The 26,513-nt window shown below is 36.7% G+C and overlaps 1 protein-coding gene across 3 annotated transcripts in view; it reads left to right on the top strand.

The window, feature by feature from the left end:
• LOC149848900 (hyperosmolality-gated Ca2+ permeable channel 2.3-like) overlaps window positions 1-26,513 on the top strand; it is a 177,545-nt gene that overhangs the window by 26,599 nt on the left and 124,433 nt on the right. For all 3 annotated transcript variants that reach the window (XM_089997943.1, XM_089997926.1, XM_089997934.1), the window contains exon 4: window positions 197-260. In XM_089997943.1, the coding sequence (XP_089854069.1) occupies window positions 197-260 (64 nt within the window). The remainder of the gene's footprint in view (window positions 1-196; window positions 261-26,513) is intronic.

Below are 26,513 nucleotides of genomic sequence, written 5' to 3'. Positions count from 1 at the left end.
TGCTAAGATTATGTCCAATGGTGTGCCAAATTGTAAAAACTGCAAGTGAGTTATTTTTTGGGTTTGTCGTAACATATTAAAAGATTTAGCCTTTTACTGATTTTATTTATTCAATATTGAAGAATGCAGCCCTTCTGTTCATTCATTACAATGGTGTATGCTTGTCATTTTAATCAAACTCAGAACTCTTGTGCAGGCTGTGGGTTCATTTTTCTGCTGTTTATATTATCTCGGGGGCTGCTTGCTATCTTCTTTACATTGTAAGTTAGTTTCTTCCAGGATGTGTTGTTATTGTACTTATTCTTCAATAGCTGTCCCTTCTTTTGTTTAATAAAGAAATGATTTTGATTTACAACATGATTTAGCTTTTGCTTTGTTTTTTTCTGAAAGTACTTTTGGTCTTATTATTTTTTGTTCTCTATTCATCCCACACTGCCATTATATGCTTACATGTACAGGCAGATCAGAAGAGTTAAGATTGTGTAACTAATATATATATATATATATATATATATATATATATAGTTGTATGTAAACCGAAATACCCATTAGGGTGGGTATTTCGGTCATTTCCTTTTGTAATAAGGGTCAGCCCACTAGGGGCTCAGTTTGTAATTTTCCTTTTTTATTATTGTTTTTTGTTTTTATATATTTTATATCATGCGACTGATTGGGACAACCCCAACCAACTGTTGGGCTGCCCCCACTCTCCCTCTCATTTGGTTATAAATAGGGGTTTTCCTCTTGTGTAACGCCCCCAAAATCCAAGACTTGTAACTTTTTATGAAAAGTTTGAAAGCTTTAAGTTTATCATTTTTCAGAGTTTAAAATTGCAGTTCTGCGGAAAATGGTGTTTTAAATAGCAAGTCAATGGACCTTGGGTGCATTATAGCACAAACCTTCCTTCACACAACAGATTTGAAACTCCGTATATTCATTGAAACCCAAAAGATTTTGAAACACAGTTTTAATAATTTAAAGTTTATACAAATGAGAAATTTTTTAGGAAACTTTTATGCAAAATTACAGAAATGTCCTCAGGAGCGAAACGTTAGGAAAATAGTCTTATCTTGATCTTATCATGTTATCGTGCTATCGTAGGCCGTACAAACCCAAACATCAACTATGCCCATAAAATGGGTCAGTTTCACGAAAAACTGGTAGGTCCACAAGTAAGACAATATGAAACAAAATTAAGCAATTTTAGCAAGTAATAAGCTATAACTAGCATGAGTGGTTGATTGCCCAAATAAGTAAGCTATCTCTAGTACGAGCAATTGATTATACAACCAAGTAAGCTATTTCTAACATGAGAAATTGATTATGCAATCAAATAAGCTATTTCTAGCATAAGCAATTGATTATGCGACTAAATAAGCTATTTCTAACATGAGTAATTGATTACGCAAACAAACAGTTGTTAGCTGACATAAGATAAATAGTTCATTGATCACAAGATGTAGGCAATTCATTGATCACAAGATGTAAGCAGTTACAAGACAAGCAGTTACATAACACAAGTGACTCAAGTCAACCAGTGTTCTGAACATGATAACTTTGTTTCGATATTAGCTGGCAATGCGGGTACGCACAAGGCACGACATGTAGAAACAATTGAGACTAGTTCGGGGGTCTATTATGCCATGTATTTTCATTACCCTGAATAGCTAGTTGAGTTTTCTCTTAAGGGGACAGCCAGTGACCGAGAGAGAATTCTCCGAAGCCATTCGTAGACAACGAATGCATCCTACTTCTATAGAAGTCTATGAGATTCACCACCTAGGATAATCTCTGATAGTCCTGCCCCCTAACTCCGATGACTGAGGACACTGAGTCATTTGCCCAAGGGGTGGTTGTTAACAACCTGTCCATTAGAGTTTTGTACCAATCCATCATCTCCCTTGATAAAAACAACGGGTCAAATAAGTGCGTCAGGTGTTATTTAACTGAAGATACATTCTACATACTCTGGTCTTTCAACCTACTCGAGCATCTTGCCTGTGAAGGCGAACATCACCATTATGTGATTTCAATAATATGCCATCGCATGTTTCAAGGTTTCCACAGACCTCTCATCCTACTCATCATAGTACAAACATACCGTACCTGTCTAAAAGTATGACTATGATGAGAGAGATATGGGTTTCTCAAGAGAAACACCTGTATTAATGTATTGCAAAAATAAATGGTGTAATCATTCTAGTTTAAATTGGACATGCTTTGGTCCTTCAAACGAATACGAGCATCTTTCTTGTGGAGGCGAACATCATCAGTATGTAATTACAACAAAGTGCCATCACATGTTTTCGAGGTTACCACAGACCACTCATCCTACTCATCATAGTACAAACATATCGTACATATCTAAAAGTATGACTACGCTGAGAGGGGTATGGGTTTCTTAAAAGAAACCCTAACAACATTGTTTCACAAAAGAACTGATGCAACAAATATTTAGTTTGACAAGATCCTATCTTTTAACCACTTGAACAACATTGTGTAAAATACAGAATACGAGATCGTCACAGATCTTTCATTCAATATATCGCAGCATCAGCATGCTGCGCAGTACTTGCGATACTACTAATTATAAGAAATCGAGTGAGAGATAGGTTTACTTCACGGCTCACCTGCACAGGAAACAAAGAGAAAGAGAGAAGCACAAAACTGGGGCGGCAGAACACGCACGACCTCTAAGCCCTAATTCTTATAAATAGAAGCAAGAATACAATGGGATGATATTACAGAGATATTACAAAATTGCTGTTAATGAAACATCATTCTGCGTGTTCTATTTAACGTGCGTATGGATTTGGATCCAGATCCATACGCATACTATATTTTAACACCCTCCCTCAAGTTGTACATGGTTTTGAAGCATGTACAACTTGCTCTTCAATAGCCAAAATCGACGTCCTGTTAACCCCTTGGTAAACAAGTCTGCCACTTGATCTTCTGTTCGAACATGACGTAGTTCTATCTTCTTCATCTCGACTTTCTACCGTATAAAATGTTGATCAATCTCAATATGCTTCATTCTGCTATGCTGAATAGGATTACACGCAATGTTTATTGCACTTTGATTGTCACGTAGAAGAAATGATCGAATAATTATCTCTCCAAGGCCACTCAATAAGTATCTAATTCATGTAGCTTTTGTCGTGCCTGCAACCATCGACCTATATTCAGCCTCTATACTTGATTGTGCCACTGCCTTTTGTTTTCTGCTGCTACAGGACACTAAATTGTGTCCAATATATAACAATATCCAGAGACAGATCGTCTCTCATCTGGATCTCCTGCCCAATCTGCGTCTGTATAAGTGATGAGTTCATGCTCTTCATGTAGGTTATTGTTCTTGCGATAAACAAGTTCGTCTCCTATAGTTCCTTTTAAATAGCGTAGAATGCGCCTCACAACTTCCATATGACCTTCCGTTGGAGCATGCATAAACTGGGATACCTGATTGACAACATAAACTATATCATGTCTGGTAAAGGTCAAATACTGCAGCATCCCCACGAGGCTTCTATATGTTGTAGGGTTGACACAAAGATGACCATCTTCAGAGCTCAGCCTTTGATGTAATACACTGGGAGTGTTGACTGGTTTGCAATTTGTCATCCCGGCTCTTTCCAGAAGATCAAGAGTGTATTTTTGTTGCATGAGTGTCAATGTGTCCTGTTGTCTGTCAACTTCCACACCAAAGAAGTACCTCAACTCTCCTAAATTTTTCATCTTGGAAGTTTTCATTAAAAACCGCTTCACGTCTTGCACATGGTTATCTGAATTCCCAGTGATCACAATGTCATCAACATATATAAGAAGTATAACGATGTCTGTCTTTTGGTAAATAAAGAGCGAGTGATCCAGAGAGCATCTTCTAAAACCATAGCCTTGAATTTGCATAGAGAAACTTTCAAACCAAGAACGAGACGACTGTTTCAACCCATACAGAGATTTCCTTAGTTTGCACACCCAGGAAGTAGGATCCTTCTCAGCATATCCAGGTGGTTGCTCCTGTAGCCGGTGTTGCCTATTCAACAGGGAATCATCTTCATTCGAATAACAGTAAGTGGATTATTGACTCTGGTTCATCCAGACACTTGTATGGAAATTCACTTGTTTTTTCATATCTAAAGGATATTACTGTTCATCGTGGAGTCTCATTAGCTGATACGAGTTCCTCACTGGTTGTTGGTTAGGGAGACATTTCTATATCCTCCTCCTTACAGTTGAAAAATGTTCTTCATGCTCTCAACTTTCCTCAAAGTTTACTCTCTGTTAGCTGTCTTACAAAAGAATTAAACTGTAGAGTGATATTTGATCCGATGGGTTGTCATTTTCAGGATTTGCTGACGGGGAAGAAGATTGGTGGAGGCTATGAAGAAAATGGAGTCTACTACCTACATCATTCAGTGGGGACTGTTCATGCTGCAGTGGAACACTCATCCAGTATTGTTCAGTGGCATCGACGTCTTGGTCATCCTTCATTGTCAAAGCTTCGTTCTGTCTTTCCTCAAATTCCTTCCACTACATCATTTCAGTGTGAAGCATGTCAGTTGGGCAAGCATCATCGAAGTTCGTTCCCTTCAAGTCCGAGTCAGTCTAGTCATAAAGTCTTTGAACTTCTTCATGCAGATGTATGGGGTCCTAGTAAGATTCCTATTAGGACTCAATGTCGATATTATCTTGTTATTGTTGACGATTTCTCTAAGTTGTCATGGGTGTTTTTAATAAAAGAACGATCTGAAGTTCCAAGTATTATCAAATCCTTAATTCTTGAAATAAAAACTCAGTTTGAATCTCTTGTCAAGATTGTTCGCACTGATAATGCTCTTGAGTTTAAATCAAAACTTCTGTTACAATTTTACCAAGATCATGGCATTCAACCCCAAACTTCCTGTGCCTATTCATCTCAACAAAATGGGGTAGCTGAGCGAAAACATCAGCACCTGCTTGATGTTGTCAGGACCATTATGATTCAATCCAATGTTCCTGCGTTATATTGGGGTGATGCGATTACCACTGCTTGTTATCTGATCAACCGCATGCCTTCATCTTCTGTGGGTGATCAAATTCCATTACATATCCTAAAACCTAATGCCCCACTCTTCTCTTTCTCACAAAAAATATTTGGATGTGTTTGTTTTGTACACAAACTTGTTCCTGACCGTGATAAATTATCTGCTCAAGCTACAAAATGCATATTTATAGGTTATCCGAAAAATCAAAAGGGATATCGATGTTATGATCCTATTTCTCACTGAGAGTATGTCAGTGCAGATGTATCTTTCTTGGAACCCACTCCATATTTCTCTAGTTTCGGTTCCCCGCTGCAGGTTGGTCCAGCTGACCCTTTTCCCTTACCTATACCTCATTTTCCTTTGGAATTTGTGCCCTTGGTACCAAACCAAACTTCATCCTCTTCACGATTTAATAATCCTTCATTGGTATATGTAGGTAGAGCTCCATTGTCCGTGCCTCCATCATCTTCTTCTCCTCAGGTAAGTACTACTGACAATAGTGATCTTCATGATGATGATAACAGGCCTATTGCTCTACGCAAGGGGACACGGCAATGTACCTTATATCCCATATCTCATTTTGTCTCCGATGTCAGAATTGGAAATCAGATGAAATTTTTTATTTCAGCCCTATCTGCTGAAACGATTCATCTGAACTATCAACAGGCAGAGCTAGATAACCGCTGGAAGCTGGCTATGCAAGAAGAAATGGATGCTTTAGTGTCTCAGCATATATGGGATTTAGTTGATTCCCCAGTAGATGCTGACATTGTTGGATGCAAATGGGTATATACAATAAAGTACAAATCAAATGGATCTATTGAAAGGTACAAGGCCAGATTAGTAGCCAAAGGATATACTCAGACATATGGTATTAATTTCTTTGAAACCTTTTCTCCTGTTGCACGGATGGGCACCATTCGTCTTGTTCTCTCAATAGTTGATCATCATGGTTGGAGCTTATGACAATTAGATGTAAATAATGTGTTTCTATATGGGGATCTATCTGAGACAATTTACATGCAACAACCTTCAGGTTTTGAGGTTGAGGGGGAGTGTCAGAAGGTGTGTAGATTGAAAGAGGCGATTTATGGCTTGAAACAAAGCCCTCGTGCATGGTTTCAAAAGTTGTTTGAAGTGATGTCATGCTTTGGCTTTAACAGGTCAGCGGCAGATCATACACTATTTATCAAGAAAACTAACTCAAGCATAGTTGTTATGGTGGTATATGTGGATGACATCATTCTTACAGGAGATGATGTGAAAAATATTGAAGTCACAAAGGCTCATCTTCAAAAACACTTTGTTACAAAAGACCTTGGTTCACTTAGATATTTCCTAGGTATAGAAGTTGCCAGGAACCGTGAAGGGATGATTTTGTCTCAACGGAAGTATGTTCTTGACTTATTAAAGGAAACAAGAATGTTGGGAGCTAAACCAACAAATATTCCCATGGACCATAAAGTTCAGTTGTTTGAAGAAGGGTCAAAATCGGTTGATAGCAAAAGCTATCGCTCACTAGTAGGGAAGCTACTGTATGTAACGGTTATCAGGCCAGATATTGCTTTAGCAGTAAGCAAAGTTAGCCAGTTTATGGACAAACCAACTGAGATACATTGGAATGCAACTATAATGATTCTCAGGTATTTAAAATCTTCTCCTGGAAAAGGGTTATTGTTCAGGAAATGTGGTAATCTAGAGATAGTGGCCTATTCTGATGCTGACTATGCACGATCTATAGTGGATAGAAAATCTACCACAGGATTCTGTGTGTTTCTAGGAGACAACCTGATTTCATGGAGAAGTAAGAAGCAAAATGTGGTTTCTAGATCGAGTGCAGAATTAGAATATAGGGCTATGGCCCAAACAGCTGCTCAATTGATGTGGGTTCGTACTGTTCTTCATGACCTTCAGGTGAAGGTTTCCTCTCCTATGACCATGATGTGTGACAAAAAGGCTGCCACATATATAGCGAACAACCCTGTCTTTCATGAGAGAACAAAGCACATTGAGGTTGATTGTCACTATGTAAGAGATATGGTTCAAGCTGGTTATATCTCTACCAAATATCTAAAGTCGGAGGACCAAGTTGCAGATATGTTTACAAAGCCTCTTGCTAGACCAAATTTCTCAAAATGTTGTGACAAGCTAAGCATGATTGATATCTATGCTCCAGCTTGAGGGGGAGTGTTGAGATTAGGAGGTTTTAAGTATAAGTTTTCTTAGATTAGAGGTTATTTGAAATTTTAATTTAATAATGGACTTATATGTAATTTCTTCTTTTGGCATCTCTCTATTTAACATAGAGATTAGCCCTAATAACATTTTAACGAGTTCTCTTAATTGTGCAACCGTCTCTTTCTTTCTCTCTCTCTCTCTCTACCTAGGTGTCTGCGCATATAATCTACCTTCTACAGTTATTACCCAGAGTGCTTTGGTACCTTTAAACCGGTAAGCACCGATGCCCCGGTACCTTTAAACCAGTCGGGCACACAACACTTAAAATTAAGTTTTTCATCGGTTTCATTGCCATAGCATACAAGCTAACAGTCCAAGTACCCACATCGGGTATTTAACCCATATTGCCCATTAGACAAGGTTTCTCAACAACTCAAGATATATACTTATCCAACCCTGAAATAGACATGTATTCACAGATATTTATTACATGCTGGTCACTAACCAAGGTTAAACATAATAAGCATGAACTATGGCATAATCAAAACCCCTGGATGTGCATGACATAATGTAATAGTTGCAGGTGTACAGTGATGAATGCAATGATGGTTACAACAACTATATAGAAGATTGCAAATTTCAGAGCTACTCAAGCATGTAACGACATTGAACTGGTGAGTATTAGCCACACTACAAGTGCATACGACAATAAAACTGAGAATCCCTCTTCTCACCTTTTTTTTTGTATAACACACTCATATCAGAATTATGGATATACCATGGCATAATGTCCAAGTTGAGCATGCAGATTAAGAGTTCAAGTATTGAATTCAATTCCGAGCATTCCGACCAGCGTTTAATATGTATACATATTTCAAAATGTAAGGCATGCCTCACAGGGATTATATGTACCAGAAAATATGCTTAAACACTCCCAGCTTTCACCCGTGAGCTTACTCAAAAGGAAATCTATATTCTGTTGTAGTTCACACCGATTAGGAAGTGTACGCAATAAACGTGGAACAACTATTCAAATTATATGGCTGATTGTGTATAAGACTCATGCATTCATGCAGACTCTGACATGACAGTGTAAGATTGACAGGCTATATTGATAAAACAGTTAACATGAATATCACAGGATGTGTACAGTTGCAAGCAGTATGACACATTAAGTTATCATGTATTAATCATACCCGACATAGGATCTACACATAAAGCTAACAGTAAGGGACTGAACATCACCATAGAGAGAAAATCAACCAACACAATTTCATTTTTAAGTCAACACAATCTGGCCAATCTAAATGAATGTTGAGGGATTTATAATAGGGCAACACAATGCTTATTACCACAACTGATAACAATATAGCTTTCAGGAACCACCAAGTCAGAGTACCCGCATAACTGATTTAATGTAGGCATCACGTCTAAATCTCAGGAAATGCTAAGAAGACCTTTACATCCGAATCTACCAGATGGCTACCAAATGAAAACTAAAATTTATAACAGGAATCAAATTACTGATCATGAGTTGAAATCTGCAAGCATTTACGTATACGAAATTCATTCATTATATATATATATATATATATATATAGAGAGAGAGAGAGAGAGAGAGAGAGAGATGTATATATATATCCATATATCATGGCAGTCGAGAATCCAAAACCAAACCCCTCTACCCTTCTTATACTTCTTTGACAAACTTACAAAACCCCCAAATCAACGATTTGGGGTTTCAGTTTGGGGGCTCACCGTGAAATCCTGGATTTTAAACTCACAACAGACATAGCAACTCGATTCCCCCAGATTTAAATCCATGCCTATCACTCTTATCTCTTTACTATTGAAATTCCAAAATCCCCAAATCGGAGATTCTGGGATATTCGGTAGCTTAAACCCTAAATCCCCAAAATTTCTTGTCGCATTTGGGATTCACTGCACTCGTAAATCCCTGTTCACTGCACCCACACCCCATGCTCAACCCACAGAATACCCAAAAGAAAAAAAAGGAAAACCTACCTGTTTCGACGACGACGAGGTGGTTGTCGTGGTCAGGGAGATCGCTGGCGTCGGTTGCTCCTGCTGGCGAGCTCGGGTCGAGAGCGACAAGGAGGCAGAGAGGAGAAGACAGAGAGAGAGAGAGAGAGAGAAAGAGGCGAGAGAGGAAGAGATGGTTGACGTTGCTGCGAGAAGGAGGTCACCGGCGACATTGGTTGCTGGCGACGACGGCAGCAAGTGGTCGAAGTCGTCGACCGAGAAGAGAGTGAGAGATGAGGCAGCGGGAGGAAAAAGGGAGATGAGAGACGGTGGGTGTGAAGCAAAGAGGAAGGCGAGAGCAGGAGGTAGAGAGGCGAGGTCCTCTCCCCCATTTAACGAGAGGTGACCCCTGCGGCTGCGCTCCGACCCACCCCCTCGCATGCGATATCAGTTAGGGTTCACGCTGAACCCTAACTTCCTTTCTCTCTGTTTTTATCGGGCAACCCATATCGGGTTGCCTTTTCTTTTTTTTCATTATGCAGGGTGCGGGCCGGGTCTGGGTCCGAACCGCGACCAGCGACCCTAGATCCGATCGCGATTTGAATCCGGATGTTTAGAAATGTGGATTCGGGTCTCACAAATAACGGTGAATCCATAGGTTGGATCCATTTGGGTCCAACTGTGGATTCGACAAATTTATTTATTATTATTTCCTTATAACAATTAATTTTAGTTATTTATTTAATTAGTATTATTATTATATATATACTTTAAAAGAAATATATATATATATATATATATATATATTTCTTTTGGATCCGGGTAACAGATCCTAGGCCCAAATTACGTTAATTATAAAATATATATATAAAATTTCTAGGTAACTGCATAAAATTTGCGGTTATTAAATAAGTAAAAAGAACATAAATAAGTAAAAAGAACATAAATAAGATTCATGCAATATTTTAGAGAGACACAATTATGACAAATTCATAATTCAATTAATCATTCATGAAATAGAAAACAATTGTTAGGCATGAAGGAACATTTAATAAACAACATAGATCATAATTTAAGCATTAAAGACATTTAACATGCATTAAAGAACAAGATCATGCATTCACAAATATATAACAGTTAAGGGAACAAGTAAATATGCATCATCTAATGTATAGCAGGAATATGCATAATTTCAGTGCAATGCATGAATTTATTATTATCTTTATCAGAGTTTTCTTTTTATATGCATGTCCCTATTAAATGCACACAATTTAAGTTTCTCTTTTTAATTACTATTGCAGCGGATACTCAAAATGGGTAAGAATTCCCAAGGTCAAGTAGGGTTCCTAGGGTAACTTAGCACACAAATTATATTTTATTAATGAGTTCCAAACTTAGCCCTCGACCGATATCAAGAATCAACGCCATCCATCGGAACATTGAAAATCAACAACCAATGTCGGAACACTATGAAAATCAACAATCATAATGTCATTTTTTTTGGTATACCAAAACAGTTGTGTTTACATGTCACCTCCAGACAAAGTAACGGATTCTCCCTAAAACCGTGGCTAGGAGAAGAACCTCAATATTGAGTTCAAGGACAACATTAACGTACACAAAGTTTTAGTATCCTCACGGTTTCCCCAAAACTGCAATATTCAAGATTCTCACACTAAAGAAAGGACATCAAGAAAACGTAGATTACACTGTTCTTTAATTTTTTTGATCTTGTTATTAATTCATTTCTTTTAATTTGCAATTCAAGATATAAAATTAATAACATACGCTTGTAATTCAACTTGCAAAACCCTTCACGAGACCACAACCAGTGGCAACATGAAACAGTGCAATAAGATGATAACGACACATTTGCTTTTTGCAAAGCATTTAACAACTAAAACAAAGAGCAACACATGCTCAAGGCTCACACAGTCAAAGATGATCCATTTGATCATCAATGCCTTCACATGCAAAAATCATCAACCGCATGCCACTATGCATTACTTTCAGATGCCTTTCAATGCATATTCATGTTTGCCAAATTTTGAGATGTGCATGAAATAATAAAATTCATAAGCATATGCATGCGTGCACACGTATCTAAGTTAAATGCATGCTTCCATACCAATACGCATATTCATGTCCGTAACATGATTTCATTTAATGCCAATATTCTTGTCTTATGCATGCTTCAACTCACAGGTTTATGAAATATGCATGCTCTTATACACTACACATTTTAATCAAGTATGTGGGCCTACAAGTAATGACACACTTGTCGAACTCATCAGTTTAAATGTATGCATACAGCAATGTTACCTTAATTCAACATATCCTGTAAGTAATAATTCCATTCTTTAGCATGTATTCGAATCCACCCACTTAACAGAAAACTAGTTTTTAAAAAAAATACACCACACTGTATTATACTCTTTTTTAATTTAATACACTTGACCCAGCTGACTAGCACGCAGCCAAGCCCACCCGGTCGGCTGGGTCAGTGCCTCAGCCAAGCCGACCCAGTCGGCTGGGGCTGACGCCCATGGCTCAGCCGACTGCATGTCGGCTGGGCCCCATTGTTTTAAAACCCATTTTTTTTTAAGTGCACATTCAGCTGCACCCAGCCGACTGGGTTGGCTGGGTCAGTCCTAGCCCAGCCGACTCAGTCGGCTTGGGCCGACTGCTCCGCGGCATAAAAAAAAAGATTATGTATCATGTTTGCTTGTTTTTTGTTGAAAGGCCTGTGTATACACAGTCCTATTGAAACAGCCTGTGTATGTGAAAATTTTCTGTTTCATGTATACATTAGTATGCATCATCATAAACCGTTATGCATGCATGGACCGATTCACTCCTCACACATGTATATATGCTCTTACGCTCAATCAAGACAAATGCATAATCAAAACTTCTCAACATGACATGCTTGCATGAACAAAACAATAACATCCAATGGTCCTTCAATAGGATATTTATGAAAAACCAATTCTATCTTGAACAAACACATAATAAATTGTATTTACCATAAAATAAAATTTTGTTTTGGTGTAAATATGTCATGCACAATTTTTTTTTTGTGGCCAGGAGTGTAAAATAAAAAATACCTCCATGAAAGAGGATTTACAAAACCTCATCTATGTATTTTAGAGTAAATAACTAGATTTACTCTTTTCCCATGGATTTTTCTCAAAAACATCACATGGAAATCCAACCCAAGAGAGAAACCCGTACCATGAATCTAAGATGAAGAAATTGATGATAGAGCGTAGATGGATGGTTGGAGAAGCGCGGATCTCCTCCTCCTCTTCTTATTCTTCCTCTCTTTTTCTCTCATTTTTCCTCTTTCTCTCCTTTTCTCTTTCTCTCTTCTATCTCACCTTTCTTTTTCTCTCTCTCCTCTTTTTTTTTTTGAGTATTTAAAGGCTAATAGGGGGGGACGCCCCTCCCTTCTCCAGCCCATTCTAAATGGGCTGGAGAAAAAGAGAGTTCTCTCTTCTCAGAACTCCTCTAAAGGGGTTTTCGAAAATTTCAGAACTCCAAAGTTGACTTTTCAAAATTTTATATAAAAAGAACTCTTAGTCTCTCAAATCTTCTTAGATGTTTCTGGTTAAGTCTAGGGACTCTACTAAGAGTCCTAAACAAACATTAAAATAAATTTTCGGAATTAAATTAATTATTTAATATTAAATATTAATATTAAATATTTTCAGAAGCTTCCAAAAATTACCAAATCAACCTTGGAGGCTTCTAAACCTTAATAAACCCCAATTTAAAGGTCTTTTATGAATTTAAAGTTGGAAAATTTGTTGGGCCTAGGTTTGGATTTGGATCCAAGATCCAAATCCATCTCAAAAATCCAAAAGGATCTTGAGCCGGATCAAATCCAGATTAATATGGGTCTTGGATTGAGTCCAAATTCATATTAATTTGGATTAAATCCATCATATCCGATCCGATCCAGGTCCGGATCCGAATCGACAAACTGCTCATTTTTTGAAAAAAAATGTGATTTTTGAGCCAAACGTAGCTCGAATCGAAGAAAAAAAAATATCGTTACGCTCAAAATTTTGAGACGCATCTAATGCTATATAACTCAAGTTTTGCTTCTGAAATTTGCTCGAAAGTAACTCAAATTTCGCTTGAATTTAAATGTTGAAAATAAAACTTTTTTTCACGTTTTGATTGGCTCATTTAGACCTAGAAAATGAGGCTTGGGTCAAACCCAGACTCAAAAGCATCAATCTAAAATTGAGGCTCAAATGATTTTTCTCCTAGACTTGGGCAAATTTTCGAGAATCACAAATTTAACTAAGTGTAGAAATGTGTGACATTCTAGACTGAGCCAGGCTTAGCTTGAAAACTGAGAACGGAGACCGAGCTGAGCTCGGTTCTAGCTGGGCCATGTGACAAATGGGAGGGGGTTGTTAGAAAGTGGCTTTGAATACATTAGGTTCAATAATGAACCCATACATATGCACATGAAGTGCGAATAAACCCATTAAAGGGAACAACACAAGCACATAATGTGCTAACACATAAACCCACAAAAGGGGCAAAAATATGACTTAAAGTCATAAGTTGAATATTATTGAAGAAATGGAAGAAGAGGGTTAAAACCCATTACAATAGAGCAAGAGCTCCTCCAAGTCTTAGGAAATACAAAGGGGAAATCCCCTATTTATAAGCACAAAAAGGAGCCACCTTGGGGGCTCCCAAAGGAGACGTTGGAGAGCCCCCAACGGTCACATTTGTAATTGTTGGGGGCTCCCAACGTCTCTATTGGGAGACCCCCAATGGTTTATGAAAACAAAAAATAAAAAAATAAAAACAAAAAATTTAAAGGAAAAATTACAATGCATATTCCAATTGGAATATGCGTAAAATGTCAAATTATAAGAATACCCTTGAAGGTATTTTAGGAAGATAAAATATATATATTTATATATATATAAATAGAGATATGTATACATATATATGTATACGTATCTTTATATTTATATATATATATATATAAATATATATATGTACATTTAAGGATTATATTTCAAAATATATGTGTCCGAGTACACATATTTTAACACCCCCCCTCAATCTTTGTGGGGAAACGAAAAGATTGAAAAAAGGGGAAGACTGCAAGAGGCTTCGGCAAGGATGTAATTGAAACTTGAAAATGCCTTCCTCCAATTGTCTTCTAAAGGGAACACATTTCCCGAACCATCCAGGATACTTCTCTTTGTCCTATCTCCAAGATCTTGTGGAATAACAACAAAGAACAAGTAAAAAATATTTTTGCACTTTACTGAAATGGAACATTCCTAACAAGGTGCAAAATTTATGCATAATAGGATAATTACTCTAGAAAAGAAAATTTAGAAAACCAAAAATTAAAAAGAAACAAATATCATGTTAAAGAGTGAGCGGAAATGAATTGCAAGAATGCATAATGCATTCATAAGGTGTAATAACCACGATTTTTTTTAAAACTTAAGTGATTTGGGCCTGGGATCCAAGTCGCGGATCCGGGACCCATAAAGGGGTCTTTATATATATATTTATCTCGTAAAACATATATGTACTTACATAAGTGCAAAAATTTTAATTAGGCGAATTATTCAAGAGATAACTACGTATATAATGTATATATGGGCTTGGGATCCACATTTCGGATCCAATACCCAGATAGGATCCATATGGATATAGGTAAAATATCCTATATATTCGTATACATGATTATATATATATATAAAAATATACATTATATGAGTATTTTTAGGGGATCCACGATTGGATCCATTTGGATCCAATCCGTGGATCCATACCAAGTGGGAGGCAAGGGTCCAAAGTTGCGGTTGCGTTTGGATCCCGAGCCGCAGGTCGCAGACTCGGACCCGGCCCTCTCGTTAAAAAAAAAAAATCAAGAGAACTCTTAGACCCCGGGTCGGACCCGACCCGAAACTGTAACCCGGTAGGGTTTTTAAACCCGATATCGGGTTTCTGTTTTTTTTTAAATGGGAAGGAAGGCAAGAATCGTGCCTAGGGCACGATTCCTGCTGTATCGTAAGGAAGGAGGGGGGGAGCGGTTGCAGATGGAGTAACCGAACCCCGCGCCTCTCGGAAGAGGGGGGGTTTCGGCAATAAAAAGGGAGGTGGAAGAGGGGGTCTCACCCTCTTCCCTCATCTTTCTCTTTCTCCCTTCCCTCGTCTCTCTCTCTCGTGTGGGCGTGCAGCGGAAGGTTGGAGGTCGCCGGAAGGCTGCAGCCACCGCAGGCTACGACAGCCCCCTTCTCTTGTCCTTTCCTTTGCGTGCGACCACCACGACACCGGAGCAGTCGAGGCCGGTGGAATAACTCGCCTTCTCACGACAGGCGCAACCCCCAAACATTGGATTTTAGAGGTACGAGTTTTTCTTTTGGGTTAAGTAAGGAAAACGAACATGGATTCGCTTTGCATGAAGTATTTTAGGGTGAAACCATGTGGGTGAGTAAATCTAAGCATTTACTCTACAATCCATGGATGAAATCCATGTGTTTCATGGTCCTTTGTTTTTGGTTATTTGAAACAACGTACGTATGGATGCATTCTTATAGTAAAACAGGATTTTTATCTATGAAAAATATGGATTGTCATGTGTGTGCCCCATGGTGATGTCAATTTTCTTTGAAGAACCCATGTTATGGATTCGTAAGACATGTAAATCTGGAAATAAAGCCAAAAATGTGGTTGAACGTATGTTTATGACTGATATTTATTTCATGACATGGTTATGAACTTTGTAAATATGTGTATACTTGAGTTATGTGAGCATACATGTTCTGGAATTTTTAAATTCTGTTAGTATGCTCTTAGCAAAAAAAAAAAAAAATGTGAGTTGTTGGCCGCGGGGGGGGGGGGGGGGGGGTTGCTTGGCAGCCCAACCAAGCTGAGCTTGGTTGGGGTAGCTGTCGGGCCAGCCCGTTGGCAGACTTGGTGCAGGCCTAACAGACCAGTCAGACCAGCCAATCGGCTAGCAAGCCTGGCAGGCCAGGCCAAGCCAGCCAGTTGGCTTGGGTAGTCTTAAAAAAAAAAAAAGGGGGCTTTTGTTGGTGTGGGGTTGGTTGTGTGCCAAACCCAGCTGATCGGGTTGGCTGGGTCATTGCTTCTCATGTAAGACTACATTATACCTGTGTTAGTCCAGCTTTGCGTGGTTATATTGTTTTTTTTTTACTCATGTGTAAGTGGTCGTTTGCTTCATAATTGTTAAATGTCTTAGTAACATAATTGATTAATGTCATGCATCCTGTCATATCTATTTACAAGGTGATTAAGAGGCATATGGACGTGCAAAGATTGTTAGGAATACACCCATGTAATCTGTATGACACAAACGCTATGGGTGTTATCATAATTTAGCTAAACATGTAAATGTTTTCGGTTGTTATCGTACAGGCTGTTTTCCAAGGCTTAAACTAAATATTTTAGGCTGAGTTAAATTAGTTTGTGTAAGGTTCAGTTCTTCTTGAAGTTTTCATATTTATGCTTACCTGATATTCAGACCTATGTGTGTAAGAGCATGATGTGTTTTGTTTTCCTGCATTTCACACATTAAGCTAAAATCAAAGTATTTGCTGCAAAGTTACATCTTATGCATATCGTACACTAACTTGATGTATTGACACGTGCACCACCATTTGAAGGATTCACATGCTGATTAAGATGCCTAAATTCATCAAAGTGTGTATGTGACATGAACATGTATGTTAAAGCATGCATTGACATGAATGCATAGGCTAAATAAAATCATACATGGGATATGAGCATGTGTATGGAATGAAAGCATTTAATGGAAGCATGGGATAGTGATGGATGAGCTTACGAGATCAATTCAAGAAAATGTACCATGGTGTATGTTGTTTGCTGATGATATTGTTTTGATTGATGAGTCTAGAGCTGGGGTTAATGCTAAGTTAGAATTATGGAGACAGACATTGGAAGCTAGAGGTTTTAAGTTGAGTAAGAGTAAGACTGAATATATGGAATGTCGGTTTAGTAAGCAACGAAGTAGTGATGGGAGTGTAGTGAAGCTTGGTGAGCAAAAAATACCGGTGAATGATTATTTCAAATATTTGGGATCCATCATTCAAAAGTATGGAGAAATTGATGGAGATGTAAATCATAGGATAAAGGTTGGGTGAATGAAATGGAAAAGTGCAACTGAAGTGTTGTGCGATCGTAGAATGCCATTGCGGTTGAAGGGAAAGTTTTATAGGACGACTATTAGACCCGCTTTACTATATGGTACGGAATGTTGGGCTGCCAAGAGACATCATATTAAAAAAATGAGTGTAGCTGAGATGCGGATGCTTAGATGGATATGTGGAAATACAATAAAAGATAAGATTCGGAACGAGGAGATACGTAAGAAGGTAGGTGTTGCACCCATTGAAAATAAGATGCGAGAGAATCATTTACGGTGGTTTGGACATATTCGGCGAAGGCCTAATGATGCTCCAGTTAGAAGGTTGGAGAAATGGGAAAATATATTAGTTAAAAGAGGTCGGGTTAGGCCTAGGAAGACTTGGATGGAGATGATAGGAAAGGATATGAATGCTTTGAACCTCACCGAGGACATGGCATTAGATAGAAATGATTGGAGGAAAAGGATTCATGTGGAAGACCCAAAATGAATTTCTTTTTTGGTTCATATCGCTGACCCCAATTGTTTTGGGATGAAGGCGTAGTTGTTGTTGTTGTTGTATGCATCTTTAACTTGGATATGTGCGAACTCATGCATATGTTTATAAATTTATTGTTTATGCACAAAAAAATTTTGCATACACGAATGTGCACTGAAAAGCATGTGAAAAATAATGCATGGAAGCATGCGATTGATGATTTTCGCTTATGAATGCATTGATGGCCAATTGGATCATCAGGGGTTGGGTGAGCCTCGAGAACCAGTCGTTCTCTATTTAAGTTATTTTGATGCATTGCAACAAATCAAATGTGATATTATTGTTTTACCGCACTGTTCTATGTTGTCACGGGCTGTGGTCCCGCGAAAAGCTTAGCATGCTAATGTGCAAGCTTATGTTATTAATTCTGCATGTAAATTTACAAATGTAAAAGAGATGAATTAATAACCAGATAAAAGAAAGTAAAGAACAGTGTAATTCACTTTCTCCTTAATGTCCCTGCTTTAGCGTGGGAATCTTGGATATTGCGGTTTGGGGAAACCGTGAGGATACAAAAACTCCGTGTGCATTGTTGCCCCTGAACCCGATATTGAGGTTCTTCTCCTGGCCACGGTTTTAGGGAGAGTCCGCCACTATCCCTGGGGGTGGTGTGTTTTGACACAACTGTTGTTATTTGGTATACCAATAAAGTGGCGCCAGTGGATGCTGTTTTCCATGGTGTCCCCGACTTTGGATGCTGTTTTCCAAGGTTCCGATGGATGGTGTTGTTTCCTGATATCGGTCGAGGGCTAAGTTTGGAACTCGGTAATAAAATACAAATTGTGTGTGAAGCTACCCCGAGAACCCTACTTGACCTCGGGGATTGTACCCGTTTGGTGTATCCGCGGGCAATGGTAAATTAAAAAGAGGAATTTAAAGATTGTGTGCATTTAATAGGACATGCATATGGAAAGAGGGGGAGCTTAAATGAAAGATAATAAGGGTTCATGCATCGCACATAAATCATACATATTCTTGCTATGCATTAGTTCATGCATGTTTACCTGTTCACTTGTTTATTATATGTTGATCATTGGAGGATGTTGATCTCTGTTGCATTTAATTTCATTATTGATTAAGTTGTGATCAATGTTAATTACTTCGTGTTCCCTTATGTTCAATTCTGCATTGAATGGTTAATTGTCTTATGAATTGATTATAACCGTATTCCTCAAAATATTACATGGATCTTATTTATGCTCTTTTTTCTTATTTGATTCATTAGGGAAACCTGTACGCAGAATTCTTCGGATTTCTGACCCTCTCATTTTATTGGTTTTTCACAGACACAGGTGATCAGTGAAATCGACTCGCTTCTGAGTCGATACGAGGGCCACATTTGTTTCAGACGGCTTCACTTACGGACAGAGTAGCTCTACTGTTATTTTCTTTTAGTTCTTATTTACTGTAAATTGTTATTTCACTTTTGACATTGAATATGACTCTTATTGATTCATTAATAAAAGAGTTCAGTTGGTTGGTTATGAATGATAAATGTAAGTTGGTTTGTGGTGTGTGGTTATCCAACTGAAATTGGAACTGTAGGGACCCCAGGTCTCTAGGAAGTTTTCCGCAACTCTTAGAAAAAAAAAATCCGCATTTTTCAAAGGTATGAGTTGAGGTCGTTACATAAGGTCCAACAGTGGACACACAGAACCCCATAATGGGGAATAACAAAAAGGTCCACTAAGGGACACCACAATAAGCCTACGAAGAGGCATAAGCTACATATGCTTTATTGAATGAGGGCCTCAAGGGCCATAATGAGCATATGCATTTACTATCATAAAATGAATTAATACTTAAAGAAATCATTAATGAACATGCTCCAAACATACTTTAGTCAAAAAATGAACCCAAGAGTTCAAAAGATTTTTAAAAGAACACGGATACAAATGTCCAAAGGCATGCGAATATGATCTTCAATAAGAGGGGCTTTATAAAGATTAACATGCATAATAGAGTTTTTCACATCTTTTAGGGAGAAGATCTATGTCAAACAAATGTCATAAATAAGAAGCATGATTTGACTAAGTATATTAAAACATTCACCTTAGATTCAAAAATGAATATCATTTGAGACAAAAAAAACTTATTTTGTATATCAAATAAAAAAGTGGCCGAAAAAAAACTGTAAGCACTTAATATATGCTAAAATATTAATTTGATTTAAAAACATATCATAGATATGATTCACTTGTATCTAAAAACACAAGAAATTTTGCAATTTTCAAAAGTAGTTCATCCACTAGAAGCAACTACCTCATTAGTCCTCCAAAACCCGTAAATCAAGTGTATAAGCTACTAGATCAAGAATATTAATATAATGCCATTAAATGTTCAAGACACACACAAAGATGTGCAAAAGAACCTCTTGTCTACATATAATAATACTTGAAATGAGTGCATCTACGATAAGAACAAAAGAATACACGCCAACATGGACCAAAAGCATCTCTTGTCTACGTAAAAATACACTCAAAACCAAGTATGTTCAGCTACTAGAACAAGAGTAACAAGCCAACCATAGGCTAAAACACAATACATCTCTTGTCTACATAAGATGACACTTGAAATGAGTGAAATAAGCCAATTATGGGCATACATCTCAACGACTAGAACAAGGACACAAATGCCAATATAGGCTAAAATCACACACCATGGTGTGAATCAACGTGCCTTGTCTACATATAATAACACTCAAGACAAGTGCGTTCAACTACTAGACCAAGAGAGCAAAAGCCAACAAAGGGCTACCAACACACGAAGGTGTAATAAATTCTTGTCTACATATGATGACACTTAGATAAGGGGCATAAAAAGAGAAGACTTTTGATGCAATAAAACTTGTAATGACAAACATATATATAAATCAAACCTTGAATCAATAGAGCAATATCTTTCAAAAAGAATACCCATAAAAATAACATTTTGGAATAAACAATGTAAAAGTATCTTCAACAAGATACAACAACCGATATAACAATATTCTTGAAAAAAGTGTGTAAACATACGCACACCAAGAACATATGGAACACTTGTGCACAAAAGTACGAAATCACAAATGTGCAAATGCACTCATAATTTTTATAAACAATAAAAGGTTGGGCAATAATCCCTAAAACCTTGATTTTAATATACCTTAAAATATTTAAGGTTGCAAACATCATACATCCATCATATTTATATATAAATAAGAGCATCCATAAGATCAATGACCAAAATCAAACGAGTGACACACTCATAATTAGAGATCATATACCAAATCATTCTAGAGTCCCAAGGTGCCCATAACTCACCTCAACCACCATCTATAATATGGTAAGTGGACAATCTAGAATGACATAACACAAGGTGCCCATAACTCACCTCAACAACCATCTCTAATATAACAATAAGGCCATAAAAAAAAGATTAATGCATCATATAACATGTGATGGATAAAAGATAAATGCCATATAAAGGCAATGAACTTTTTAGGGAAAACATTTCCCAAATGATTTTACAAAGAGGGCCGATTCACAACAATGTCATATGACAATAATGTTGTATATATACGAAATTATGTTTAATCATGATCATTATAAAAAGACTTAATCAACACAACATGAAATATTTAAGCTATGTCATGTGGGAAAAAGGATTTGAAATAATCCAAGAAACAAATTAAGCCTTTATAAGTAACAATTTATATGTATACCAAGATGCAAAATGGTAATAATCTTAAACGTGCAAATTTAGGACATGTATTAAGATATTACAGAAGCATTTATAATGATAAAAGAAACAATCTTACAAGTCCATTAAGGGATAAAAACAAACACAAGCCCTAAAGAAGGCAATAAAAACATCTCTTTATTGAAAAGAGAGTACTATGTGAAAATGTCTATGGATAGACAATACGCATACAAGCATAAATATTTTATAAAAGAAGTGTACAAAGACACTTTCACAATCACTTGAACAAAATACGCAAAAAGCGTAATGAAGGCAAACATGCAATAAAGCATGTATTTCATAAAAAGAAACAATTGCTTGAGACTCTCAAGCTTTAATTATGCAATCATATGCAATTTAAGACAAGGAAGACCATATTATGGCCAATGTAGGCATCCTTAGAGGAAAAATCAAAATAATGAAAATCTTTTATACCAAAGGATGCAATAGATACACTATGCACTCTATAGAGTGTGAGAAGATTTTTTTAAAATAAACAACAAATATTTAGATACGAGAAATTCTCATTATATCAAATATATATATATATATATATATATTTCACAAAAAAACACTAAAAACCATACACAAGAGTTTTTAAGCAAAGATCATTAATTTAGCAAGAAATTATATATAAAAAGTTAACTTATAGGTTAATCACGAAATTCTTATGGAAGAATCATAAATCTCACATAATTGAAAACAAATTTTAAAAAAACATAAATTACTATTATATGTAATGAGGAATCAATAACTTATATAAACAAGAATTATATATTTGAACAATAAACACGTTTACCAAAATTAAAAAGAGATATTTTTAAAATATACTAAAAGGAAATGATTCAATTATAAAAAAAAAGAACACTAAATGTGCAAGAAAAAATAGATTCATAATGCATAATATGTTAAGAAAAAAGATACATACCGAAAGCATCTAAAAAAGAGAGGAACAATGAATACTTCACCATTTCTTGAGCACCACGCTTTCCGTTGCACCAAGAGACAACCCCATCGTGACCTAGCTCTGATACTATGTTAGAAAGTGACTTTGAATACATTAGGTTCAATAATGAACCCATACATATGCACATGAAGTGCGAATAAGCCCATTAAAGGGAACAACACAAGCACATAATATGCTAACACATAAACCCACAAAAGGGGCAACAATATGACTTAAAGTCATAAGTTGAATATTATTGAAGAAATGGAAGAAGAGGGTTAAAACCCATTACAATGGAGCAAGAGCTCCTCCAAGTCTTAGGAAATACAAAGGGGAAATCCCCTATTTATAAGCACAAAAAGGAGCCACCTTGGGGGCTCCCAAAGGAGACGTTGGAGAGCCCCCAACGGTCACATTTGTAACCGTTGGGGGCTCCCAACGTCTCTATTGGGAGACCCCCAATGGTTTATGAAAACAAAAAATAAAAAAATAAAAACAGAAAATTTAAAGGAAAAATTATAATGCATATTCCAATTGGAATATGCGTAAAATGTCAAATTACAAGAATACCCTTGTGGGTATTTTAGGAAGATAAAATATATATATTTATATATATATATATAAATAGAGATACGTATACATATATATATATATGTATACATATCTTTATATATATATATAAATATATATATGTACATTTAAGGATTATATTTCAAAATATATGTGTTCGAGTACACATATTTTAACAGGGGTGTGCTCGGTTGCTTGGCCTGGCCCCTACTCTGGTCATGACTGAGCTTAGGCTCGGTCCTCCGATTCAGAGAACCTAACTGGGCTCGGTTCAAGCCGAGCCCAACTCAGTGACATGTCTCAACTCCAATACCCTGTTGCAGCTGAAGGACATAGGGGAAACGAGAACGGGCGATGGAGAGGCAGGAGCATCTCCCCCTGCTTGCTAACCAAAAAAAAGGAGGCAAGGGAGTCTATTAAATCGTATGTATAAGATTATAATACCCGATAGGGGTATTATAGTCTTTTCACATTATTTATTAAACAATGTATTTTCTTTTTTCTTTTTTATTTCTTTTTTATTTTTTTTGTTTTGGATCTGACCCGGGTCTGATTTTTTTTTCATGAAAAAAGTGACTGTTACAATTGGATGTATGGAGACCCACTCCTGTTATATCAAAATGAGGTTTTTTTTATTATGTGTTTTTTATTGATCACTATACTTGGTATAATTGGATCTACTTCTTTAGGCTTAAATATGAAGTATTCTCTTATTTTAAAGAAATTCATAAGCTTGTGAAAATCAATTTGAAACCAATATTGTAATTTTTCGATCGAACTCGGGAGGAAAATATTTGTTCAATGATTTTAAAAATTATTTGAAAGAAAATGGAATCACTCATCAAAGATTTTGTCCACAAACTCTACAACAAAATTGTTTGGTTAAAAGAAAACATCGACATATCATTGAAACAATAAAAACTCTACTTATTTCTAAAGGTGTCCAAAAAAATTTTAGGCCGAAAATGCACTTACCACAATATATCTTATAACTAGGATTCCCTTATCTTTTTAGCAAAACATTTATTCAATTGAAAAACTTTATAAAATATCTCAGAATTTAATTAGATTAAGAGCTTTTGGATTTCAATGTTTTGTTCTTGAACGAAAAGATAAGCTCTCTCCTAAGACAGTTGAATGCGTGTTTCTTGGATACATGAAAAATAAAAAGGACACCAATGCTATGATTTAAAAAATGACAAATTATATGTTTCAAGAAATGTGCCTTTTCTTGAAATTGAAAATGGTTTTAATATGGATAAACCAAAGGATGACACCGAGTATTCTTTCTTCTTTGATTTGTTGCCCAAAAATGATAAATCTCATACTGATTGTGACTTAGAGATTGAGCATATTGACAACTCTAGTGATTTCTTGAATAATGATGTGCCTATTTAACAATATTCTCGAAGAACGGTTGAAAATCCTCCATGTGCAGTTGATAGATTTACTCAAAACCAAACTCTAGAAGAATCGAGTGTTAGGAGATTCAATTGGATTTGTAGACCTCCCAATAGATTTGTCTCTTATAAGTCCTTTGCACCAAAGTATAGAACTTGCCTTATGTCAACTCATTCTTTACATGAACCTTCTTTCTACAATGAAGCCAAAGACCTTCCCAAATGGGTAGATGCCATGAATCTAGACCTAGGAGCACTAGAAAAGGCCAAAACTTGGGAAATTCAATCATTACCTATTAGGGAAAAAGACTATAGGATATAGATGGGTTTTTAAGGTTGACTAAAGGAGATGGATCTTTAGAAATATATAAAGGCTAGATTAGTAGCTAAGGGTTACTCTCAATAGTATGATATTGACTATGAGGAAATATTTGCACCCATAACACATGACTAGTGTAAGAACACTTATTTCCCTAGCATCCATTAAGAAATGACCCTTTTATCAATTATATATCAAGAATACCTTTTGATGGTATAACCAGGAAGTGTACAAGTTCTAATATTATCATTCTTCTGTTGTATGTGGATGATATGATCATTGCGGGAAGCGACAAAAAGGGAGTAGAAGAAATAAAAATTATCCTTAAAAATCATTTTGATATGTCTGACCTTTGGTTATTTGAGATATTTTTTTGGTATAAAAGTGACTTATTCACTTAAAAGATATATTCTATCTCCTATGTCACATGGGTGCGGGTGCTGGGATTCGGCACTTCCAAAAAACCTGGGTGCGGGGGTGCGGCAGGGGCAAATATATATATATATATATATATATATATATAAATAAATAAATAAATAAATAAATAAATAAATAAATAAATATATATATATATATATATAGAAGGGGGTCAGGGGTTCCCCCGGCGCGGGTCGGGGTACAATTTTTTTTTGTTGGTGTGTTTGTTTGAAGACTTGTTACCCACATTCCGCGTGTTTTGTACTTTGGCTCAATGGGACAAAATTGATGAACTGAAAGGATTGGCAGTCTGATCGACCCAACCTGCTACGCTCTGCTAACTGTCATGATTCAATCATGTTTGAAACTCCCTGGTCTTCACGAAAAAAAAATATAAGCGAAAGGTTTGACGTGGTTTGTTGGACAGAGAGTCTTCACGAGGCCTACGACACCACTGCCACGCCACTGCCTAGGGTTCTTCAAATTTCATTTTATATACAGTTGCACACATATGAGAGCTAAAAGAAATTTATTGGATTTGACATGTGGAAAAGAGAGGTCTACACAAGGCTACGGCTAGAGCACCCATCTCGTCAGGAGAAAAGTGAATACTAATAGCCACCAAGGCTCTGCCACCACCATTATCATTTATTGTGGAGAGTGGAAGTTAACAGTATGTTTTCCAATGCTGTGAATTAATTGTTTGGAGGCAGGAATAGCATGGGATGCCAACAAAGCTCGTCAGATGTTGACACAAGTGCCCCTTTATAAAACAAGAGTAGCAGCAACAAGTAGCTGTCAGCAATTTTTTTTTTAAAATTCCGCAGCCCATTTTGTAGGGCAAATTTTAAAAAAAAAAATCCAAACAAAAATGGACCGAAATGATCCTGGGTGCAGTCAACGCACCCAAGATCGTGTTGACCGCACCCGCGTCGAGTCGCGTCGACGCGGGTGCGGCACCCTGCTACCTGAATCCCTGTGACAGTCTATCTCAATTGAAGTTGGTTGCAAATATTATATCTAATCAAGGATTTCTAATGATAATGAAGTGAATATGCCAAAATTTGTCAATGCAAAATTGAGGCTTGAAGATGAAATCCTTCTTGAAGATCCAATGCGATATCGACAGCTAATCGGGTCTCTAACCTACTTGTCTATTACAAGACCATATATAGCTCATGCCATTCATTCAACAAGTCAATTTCAACATGCAACAACAACTGTGCATATGAGTGCAATTTT

The sequence above is a fragment of the Nuphar pumila genome, chromosome 1 (genome assembly GCF_984573655.1).
Source record: "Nuphar pumila chromosome 1, dmNupPumi1.hap1.1, whole genome shotgun sequence".
Taxonomy (NCBI): domain Eukaryota; kingdom Viridiplantae; phylum Streptophyta; class Magnoliopsida; order Nymphaeales; family Nymphaeaceae; genus Nuphar; species Nuphar pumila.
The sequence above is the reverse complement of the archived record's forward strand: the minus strand, read 5'-3'. Positions and strand labels throughout refer to the sequence as shown.